The sequence below is a fragment of the Hippocampus comes genome, unplaced genomic scaffold (assembly GCF_001891065.2).
Source record: "Hippocampus comes isolate QL1 unplaced genomic scaffold, H_comes_QL1_v1.1 scaffold64, whole genome shotgun sequence".
Lineage (NCBI taxonomy): Eukaryota > Metazoa > Chordata > Actinopteri > Syngnathiformes > Syngnathidae > Hippocampus > Hippocampus comes.
In genome coordinates, this window is record NW_017842053.1 from 976,650 (window position 1) to 985,576 (window position 8,927).

Consider the following 8,927-nt stretch of genomic DNA (forward strand, 5'->3'; position numbering starts at 1 on the left):
ACTGTTCTGGAATTTGCGAAATGCACCCCGATCCGTCTGCTGTAGAGGCCGCAAATTCCAATGGTGGCATCTTAAAAAAATGATTCGGAAAAATGGGAACAGTTTTCGGCAGTCAATCCATTCCGCCCCCCCCCCCCCAAAAGAAAAATCTCATATTTTGAAAAACGGTGCTGTACTATAAAAAATACAATAAAACATAACAAACGAGAATGTCAATATGTAACCTAGTTTCAGAAAGTTAAAGTCCTGTGCGTACTGTAGTATTCGTGTGTTGGTTGTGTGCTTTTAAATAGTGTTTTTTTTTTTTTTTTTTTTTTTTTGTGAGTGTCATCAAAGAACTGGAGTCACAAAGTGTCTGAGCATGAGTTGTAGCCCACAGAAACTCCTTGCGAGTGTTTTCATTTTCTTCTTAAACGCATTGTAAATGTGGTTGAACGCACGCACAAAAATTGCAAGCAAAAAAAGTAAAAAAATAAATAAAAATAAAAAAAAACAGGGCAAACCGCACTGTCTGTGTGTTAGATGTGTGCCTTTAAGAGGTGGGATCTGGTGGGAGTATGTGTGTGAGTGTCTGGCCGTGAGCTGTGGCTGACAGCAGCACGTGTAAATATATTTACAATGCGTTTGAGTAAGTTTAAAGTGTGTTTTCAATATGCACGCTGTCGTTACCAATGACCCTATGATTGGTGCCCTTGCACCCCAGTCCTGTAGGTGGCAGTAATGTGCTTGATAAATTGGTTTCCATCGACCAAATAAATGAAGCAGAAGGAGGCCTGCCCTCAAACTTCTTCCATGATAAGAAATATCTATTTTTTTTTTAAATAATAAATCCTGGATACTGCCCCATAAAACGGCTGGGATAGGCTCCAGAACGCCCGCGACCCTTGTGAGGATAAACAGCTCGGATAATGGGTGAGAACACAATCAAATACATAGTTGCATCCTTGGCAGATGTCAGGAAAAAAAACCAAATGATATTCACTAGACTATATTAGCAGTTATGGTTGGGAAGGGGAGGAAATTTCCCATGAACGGATACTTTTTGGAAAGATTAAATGAAATGTTTTGCCGTGGTAATCTGCTCATTGGAATAAATGAGAATTAAATTCTCATTGTATCAAACACTAACAGCACAATGAACACGTTGTTTTGCAAACTAATATAAAGCTTTAAAATTGCATTTTTGTTCTTTGATAACATCAATGTTGCATCAAGTAAAGAGTTAGTTGTGTACAATAAGGACACTGGAGGCTACAAATCAATCAAGTTAATTAATTGCTTGAAAACAGACTTTTAAAAAATACGTCATCACTTTTTTTCTGATCATAATTGTGTGTGTCCGCGTTGAGGTTAGGGCAATATAATTCCATTTTGAATATTGTAACTGAAGAATCCATCCACACGCTGATGGCATATTTCTAATCACGCAATGTCGTCATGTTACTTACTCCAGGCGAGCGTGAGTGCACAAGCGGTCGGGATGAGGCAGACTCCGTAGAGAGCGCCGGCATGCAGCATAACCATGAGCCAGATGTTTCTCCACACCAGCGTCCTGACGGGGCCGGGACCTCCTTTCTCCGCGTAGGTGTCAGCAAACACATCCTCCGTCGAACTGCCAGTGCTCTTGCCATGAGGGCTGCTCTCGGGCATTTCCGCAAACGACGGTTGAGGAAAGCACCCGCACCTACAGAGAGAGATCAAAAGAAAGTTTTGATTTACATTCGCTTGCAGCAAGAGTTGGGCTTAGTGCGCGCGCGCGTGCTCGCGCGTATGTGCTCACCGTGCAGAGATGCAGTTGAGTTCGAGTGGAAATGACGCGTGTCAATGAATGAAGTCCTCCTTATTATGCGGTTTGTGTCTGCGCGCGTGCGCGTGCTGCGAATGCCTATTGGCTTATTGCTTAACTGATGTTAACTGCGTGGGCGACTCTGCATTAGATTTAGTACTGTTAACAAGACTTTTGCTTGTTGATCTTAAACGCCAAAATGTGTGGTGTTTTTTTTTTTTTTGTAATGTCGGAAGTCCAAATAAAAATACATTTAAAAAAAATGAATGGCTGAAGTCCGGCTCCCCCTGCTGTCTGACAGCGAGTCGAGGGTTACATTTATTTGACTTCTGTCGTCTTTTTTTTTTGCACAATTTAGTGTTCTCTAACAAGAAGTTGAAAGATAAAAATCATTTTATTCATCATTATTTTTTTGTTTTCAATTTTCCAAAGTCGTCCACTTTTGCACCTTTCTGTGATTCTTCCAGTCTCTCTTTTGCAACCCTCTTGATGACACTCAAAGCTGATATTTGGAACAGAATGCCCAAAAGCGGCATCCTTCGCTCATTACAATTTTACTGCAGTTAGGGGGGTGAGTAGCAGAAGTTTCAATTGGCTTGAGAAGGAGATGTGACGTCATTGTTTCCTCGGCAACCACCAGGCGTCATCACCCTGGACTCCACGAGTGCGCAGCAATTCTTCCCTGCTCTTGGTGGAAAAAAAACAACAAAAAAAAGCCCCCATTCACTGCGAATGCATACGTGTGCAATGGGGGGCTGTTTATGGAGCACAACAATCAACATAAATGTGTGCATCTGCCGGCTTCGTGCGTCGGTACCGTAGCGGAGTTTGGACGCGTACAAGCCCGCTGGAGCGCCGCTCGTCTTCGGCCAACAGCTGCCGTAGCCATCGCCGATTTCTGGACCCAACATGGCTGATGACGACAGCGAGTGGGTCGTGGAGAGCATCGTGGGCTACCTGGGAAGTCCCGAGTGGGTAATCCCAGTCACGGATTTCATGGAGCACAAATGCACAGGTGACATTTTCCACGCACATACACGTCAGGTCATATTCTGAGCTTTGTTTATGTTAGCACGGAAGCTCCGTCAGCCTCCATTGCGGCTCCGGTGGGTAAAGCTCATATTGCGCGTTAAGTGATTTATCTCTATTACTGTTGACATTTTGCCGCCAATCAGCATTGTAATGCAAGATATAAAAAACATATGACATTTTCTCCAAACCAATAACGGCATACGAGTCATTAAAGGTAGCAGTTAAGAAACAAAATTAGGATGTAAAAACTCAAGCGTCATTAGCCACTACCTCCTGTAGCCTCCATTTGGGCTCCGTAGTTCAAGCTAATGCTAACGTGGGTTGTCTGTATGGCAAGAAACATGCTGGCACATTTTATCTGTATTACTACTGACGTATGTGCATTGTAATTGAAAATATTAGTTGAAAAAAAACATTATTTCCCCAAAGCCATGAAACAAACCTGAGTGAATAAATGGCAATTACTGGATAAATGCTCAAATATTATAGGACACTACTTCCTCCAGCCCCAATTTTGGCTTCGTATGTTAATAATGCATGTTTTTATACCTGTCACAGCAAAACATTTTCCTCCAGAAATAAATAAATAAACGAGACCATGTCACTAATATCTCGGTAAAAAAACATATCAGCTTTGTGCTCAATTAAACAAACCCAGATAAAAACAGCAATTAAGAGTTGAAATTAAGATAAAGAGGAAAAAGTACCTCTGCTATCCTCCATCTTGGCTCAGTGGCTAAAGCTAATGCTAACCCAATGTTCTTGCAACTTGCAATTAGCGTTTTAGATGTGCTGAATTAAAGGGTTTCTTTTTTTCCTTTTAACAAAACAACGTAAATAAAATGTGAATTTGGACACCCTTCTTTGTCTAATCTACATGTCGTTACGTTTCAGTGTTTGATGATGAAGATGAAAATAAGTTAGCGTACACGGAAATCCATCAGCAGTATAAAAAGTTGGTGAGTACAGCTGTTTTTCCACATGCTAACAAATATAGAAATACACATAAAAAACTTTAAAATGACAACAAAACAAAACTACCTTAGTACAAAATCAAAATATATTAATCACAATATACATGAATGAAATCATGTTTCATAATTATATAAATAAGACTTTCCTAAACCGGTTAACAAATCCCTTATTTATTTTTGTTTTCATTTTTTAAGTTAAGCATTAAGATTTTCTAGAAGAAATGTAAAGTAATGATAATCAAAATGATAAAAAGCCAATCAATAAACGTGTCACTGTGTGAATCAATATAGGTTTTACGTTTTGAGTCAAACTACTCAATAAAATACATTTTCCACAATATCTAAAGTATTGAGCTACAGCTGTATATTAGACTTTTTTTTTCTTCACAGGTTGAGAAGCTACTGGAGAATTACATGCAGGATGTGGGCATCAATGAGCAGCAGTTTTTGGATGCGTGCACCTCCCCTTTTGCCAAGTCCAAAACGGTGCAGGTACACCAAATTCCAACTCGCCGCAAAACCTGAGAGCTATAAATGTCACAATAACAGGGGAAAGTAAAACACGAACCTTTTTTTTGCTTTCTATTCGGCTTCAGTCTGTGTTCCAGCCAGTCCTGGCCACAGATGACTTCCAAATTTTTCGCTCGCTGATGGTCCAGAAGAACATGGAGCTGCAGCTTCAGGCTCTGCGGGTCATTAAAGAGAGGAACGGTAACACTTTCCAAGATTCTTTTCGAACCAATGACAGTTCGTTGAAACCTAAACGATGCTAAGAAATGAATTTGTTGACAAGAGGACGATAAATTAGCGTGAGGCTAGTAAGAGACATGCTAATAAACGTTTACGTGGGTTTATTGACAATTTTAAGTTGCCCCTCCCCACCTTCCATTTTAATAAAAATGCAGATAAACAAACAGAAAGAGAGCGAATGTGGCTGGCAAACGAACATACGTCTCCATCGCCCCCAGGAGCGCTCCCCGATTGCTTGACTGATGGCGACGACGTGATGACAGAGCTGCAGCAGCAAGAGATGAAGATCCTGCAGGAGGTCCTCAAGTAAGCTTCAATTCAGTAATAGGAACTTCACAAGTGTGTTTTTCGAACATGGAAGAGAAATATCAATTATGACACAAATCGGTGTGCCCCCCCGCAACCCCCCCCCCCCAAGCAAATGTGCGAAGTGAGTTTATGATACGGAATTTATGCATGTGTAATGATCGCATCTAAGTTGGCCACAGTGCTGTCCTGCTCTCGAGATGGGATTTAGCAAGTGGCAGCATCCTGACCCAGAACAAACGTCCACTTAAGCTACTTAGGCTCAGGCTAATTTCAGGAGGAGCCATTGACACCAGTAGCAAGCCGCTACTGAGGAAGAAGCTAACTATTTTTATCCACTTTGTCCTACCGGGATGCAAATAAACACCCCCGGTGTGACAAAATCCCCACCTGGAGGCTCCCCAAATCCAAAATGCCACCATCAATAATTGGGAAAAATTAGGTGAGGAGCGCCATCTTCTGGAGTGGTTTGGGATGACTGGCAACACTTCACAAACCATTTCAATACAGGAGAAAATACGAAGAATGGCCAGCAAACGCTAACCCTACTTTGAAAACCCTGTCTCGAGTTTAAACCCTAACTCTAGTTTAAAGCCCTAATTTCAAACCCGAACCCTAATTTGATACTCTATCCCTAGTCTCAAACCCTATTTTGAAAATGTAACCCTTTTTCAAAACCCCAAACCCTTCTTCCTTCATTAGAAAGTCCAAAGAGGAGTACGAGGAGGAAATGTCATGGAGGTTGCTGCTGGACGAGGAGCGTGCGTGTTCGACATCCGCCGGCGAAGCACAAGATGGCGTCTCTGCCCAGGTCGAACGCCAACCTCAAAATAGAAAATGAAAATTAAATTGAGCCTTATTAGCAGACAGTATTGCTGGATTGGATTTTTTTTCCCCTCCCTTCCAGGCTGACAAGAGTGACACAAATGCCCACCAAGCACAAACGATGAATGGGAAGAGTGCAGCCGCGCAGTCCAATCAGGTTTGCAACCCCAAAAATACAAATAAAAAAGGTCTCTAAGAACCACAGTAATAATCATACTGTATTTTATATCTATAAAATTTTTACGACAATAGTTGATGTTTGTGGTCATTTTCCAGGTCAACGGTAAAGCATCCGAAAAAGCCGAGATCAAGTTGGCTGTCGCGTCAGATGTGAAGAAGCGTTTAGAAAAAAGCAGCTCGTCGTCTTCTTCTACACAAACCTCTGGTAAAAAATCAGCAGCATTGAAGGCGTACGTTGATGAGACGTGTATTAATATGAGGGAACGCGTGCGCAGGCGCCGTCAATCTGAGCGCGGAGCCTCGAGTCCCGCCACCCGTGAAAGCACCCATCAGCTCCGAGCAAGCTTGGCTGGAGGAGGCACACAGGGAGGCCGGCTTTGCTCAGCCTTATAACGTGAGTCCTGTTTTGTGATTTTGATGGTAACCTGACTTCCTCATTTGAATGTATCACTTTAAAATCAATTCATATTGCAATTGGGGGGGGAGTGATACAACTTTGTTTTTCGTTTTTTAAGGTTCCTAATATTTTTGGTGACATTGAGCCACATTCCCAAAAGAATTGGAACTTTTTAAATTGGAAAAAAAATGTTTGGCAATGAACAAAAAAAAGGTGATCATCATACTTTAAATTGTTTCAACTGAATAAGAGAATTTTAGTAGCATTTAGTCACTTAAAAAGGGACAAAATATTACCACCTACAACTTTAATCATTAAAAAGAAATGAAATGTTAATTTTTTTTAGAATTTTTCTGTCACATAAAATTTTGGAGAGGGGGACAAAAAAAAAAGTCATTTTAGGCAACCTTTAGTCACAAAAATATTACAAACAGCTCTCCATAATTATGAAAAAGTGCATTAAATTGTACATGTCTGCAATTACACTAACTGTAGGATTACCTTTACGAAGCCGGACCATTTAAAACATCACTTGTATAAAGTGTACCTGATATTCTAAAAAGTCGAAGGTTGACGCCTTCTGTTCAATCCACATATTCCAAAACATCTTTGTCCTCAACAGGAGCTGTCGGCGTCGCAACAGGAGCGTCTCCAGCAGAGGGCGTCCTACTTGCGCGAGCAGCGCGACAAACTGCACGCTCTCAAGAAAGACCGCACCACCAAGCAGACCACCGCCCCCGACCGGGAGACACCTTGCTCTCCTTCCTTGCCCGCGCCTCCTCCTCCTGCCTCCGTGAGTCCTATCAGACACTATGCCGGACGCCGTTTATTTTGACACGAGCTTTTTCTTCTCCTAGGAGATTTCGACGGAGGAACGCAAGAAGCTGCAGAAGAGAAAGCACCTGGCCGACAAGCTGAAGGAAGAAGTCATCAAGAAATGAGCTCCGTGTGCAATACGAATGCAGTCGCATGTATTTCTTTTCACACAAGTGGTAATGCTCACCTTTGTGCTCCCGTTAGACGCAGTAGCCTCACAGAGATCTTCCTGGATGAGAGACGAGCCGCTTTCACAGTTTGGGCGGTAGAACTGGGATTGAGTCACTTGATCCTTCCGGAGTGCGTATTGACACGGCCGTTGCAGCTTAGCGCATTTGGATAATTATTTGCCACGTGAAGACAGTTGACTTGGGGGCAGGACAACAAGCTAGCTTGGATGCCAATTCGATCCGGCTCCACATAACCATTTTCGATGCTGTATTTTGCATTGAACCGCAAAACCATGGCGCGTTTGTCGGCTGAGAAGCGGTTGCTTGTAAATATTCTAAAAGGCTGTGTGAAATTCTAAATTATAGTTGAGTATTATTGTTGCAAAATGGATATACAGCGGTACTGTATAGCGGAGGGCTGCACGATATTGGAAAAAAACATCTAGCGATAGAGTGCGATATTATTGCAAATGATATTTTGCGCAGCCCTATTTTCGACCATTTGCGAGTACACAGACGGCAACAGGCCAAAACCGAGGCAGTACTTAAAGAGGGGCCAGTGTGAAGGCGGCTACAGACTGTTGTACAAAAAGATGAGCCGCATGTTTGCCACCCCTTGCCCTAGAACCATCTTGGCCCCCGCAACTACGTTCGTTTCAATCGTGTCGCAAGAACTACATTGTGTAAACTGCATGTAGAGGTGTAGATTGCAACAGTGCACCTGCATCAGTAGATGCTTGGCCCCGATGTTAACGTTGTACCAGTAATCTGCTCGTGCTTTGACATGTGCGTTTTTTGTGCAGAATGGGAATCAATGGCGTAAGAATATACAATACTTTTTAAGCACTTGATGACGCACCATTAAGTACTCACGCAATACTCGACATACTATGCTCTTGAATATAATCACCTTTTGTAAAGTGGACTCGGGTCATGTTATGCTTTTTTTCTCCGGTTCCACGACAGAAGTGGTACCAGGGATAGGGTACCGGTCTGAAATGTACCCCCGTTTTAACAGTTTCCACTTTGTCAAGTGTTCCCCACCCCCACCGCCTTCACTTGCTTCCCAGGCATGCAGAGCATAAAGATACAACCTTTGGTCACGTAAATAAGAGTCCATTCAGTGGTGACATTTGTATCAAAATGTGTATCAAATGAGATTGAAATTCACGTCGAGCTACAAAGTGGTCAAAACGAAATCAACAGTCGCTTTGAAATTAATTCCCCATTGGACAATGAAATGCAGATTTAGCCGTGTTGGCTTCCTAAAAATACACAATTCAAACGCATTCCCAAAAGTTGGCTGCAAAAACAACTTTACTGCAGTTTCAATGCGATTACCTCTCTTTTTTTTTGTTTTTGTTTTTTTTTTTAAATCAGCATTTGCAGATTTACATTGAATCAAATGAACAGGACCAAAAGGGAGAACAGCAACACCACCCCAAAAAAAAGCAGGGTGGGTGTGGCTGTCGTCCCTTTTTTTTTTCTCTTTTCTTTTTTAACTGGGGAGAGGGGTGGAGGGGCCAATGTTAAAACGGAAGGGTGGAGAGGAAAAAAAAAAAAAAACACCTGTACAGTACTTTTTGAAAGTCATCTGGGCTCCCTGGTCGTACGTGTCCCGTCCTTTCCGCGAACGGCCAGTCAAGCGTCCTAATGACTACAAGGGGAGGAGGGTGTTGTGAAAGGGGGGG

The 8,927-nt window shown here is 42.3% G+C and overlaps 2 protein-coding genes across 4 annotated transcripts in view; one reads left to right on the forward strand and one right to left on the reverse strand.

Annotated features, from left to right (window-relative positions):
* scdb (stearoyl-CoA desaturase b) overlaps window positions 1-1,939 on the reverse strand; it is a 6,455-nt gene extending 4,516 nt beyond the window's left edge. Inside the window, exons 1-2 of one of the 2 annotated variants that reach the window (XM_019859865.1) lie at window positions 1,781-1,939; window positions 1,449-1,684 (exon numbers count right to left, since the gene is read on the reverse strand). In XM_019859865.1, coding sequence (XP_019715424.1) covers window positions 1,449-1,650 — 202 coding nt within the window. In that variant the 5' untranslated portion in view covers window positions 1,651-1,684; window positions 1,781-1,939. The remainder of the gene's footprint in view (window positions 1-1,448; window positions 1,685-1,780) is intronic. The other variant, XM_019859864.1, reaches the window with a different exon arrangement.
* A 480-nt stretch (window positions 1,940-2,419) lies between these two features.
* Window positions 2,420-8,350, forward strand: cfap36 (cilia and flagella associated protein 36). Of its 2 annotated transcripts, XM_019859862.1 has the most exons (11): window positions 2,420-2,801; window positions 3,713-3,777; window positions 4,183-4,284; window positions 4,389-4,503; window positions 4,761-4,848; window positions 5,551-5,659; window positions 5,756-5,830; window positions 5,950-6,058; window positions 6,129-6,247; window positions 6,873-7,043; window positions 7,108-8,350. In XM_019859862.1, the coding sequence occupies exons 1-11, from the start codon at window positions 2,696-2,698 to the stop codon at window positions 7,189-7,191; spliced, it is 1,143 nt and encodes a 380-aa protein (XP_019715421.1). In that variant the 5' UTR covers window positions 2,420-2,695; the 3' UTR covers window positions 7,192-8,350. The 2 variants fall into 2 exon arrangements, with proteins under 2 accessions (XP_019715421.1, XP_019715422.1); XM_019859863.1 differs by lacking the exon at window positions 3,713-3,777 and having other exon boundaries at window positions 2,717-2,801.
* The last annotated feature ends 577 nt before the right edge of the window (window positions 8,351-8,927 follow it).

Coding starts and splice junctions, on each gene's coding strand:
- cfap36 (XM_019859862.1), top strand. CDS start 2,696: ATGGCTGATGACGACAGCGAGTGGGTCGTGGAGAGCATCGTGGGCTAC. Junction 4,849..5,550: donor ATCCTGCAGGAGGTCCTCAA/GTAAGCTTCAAT, acceptor TTCCTTCATTAG/AAAGTCCAAAGAGGAGTACG. Junction 5,660..5,755: donor AAGATGGCGTCTCTGCCCAG/GTCGAACGCCAA, acceptor CCTCCCTTCCAG/GCTGACAAGAGTGACACAAA.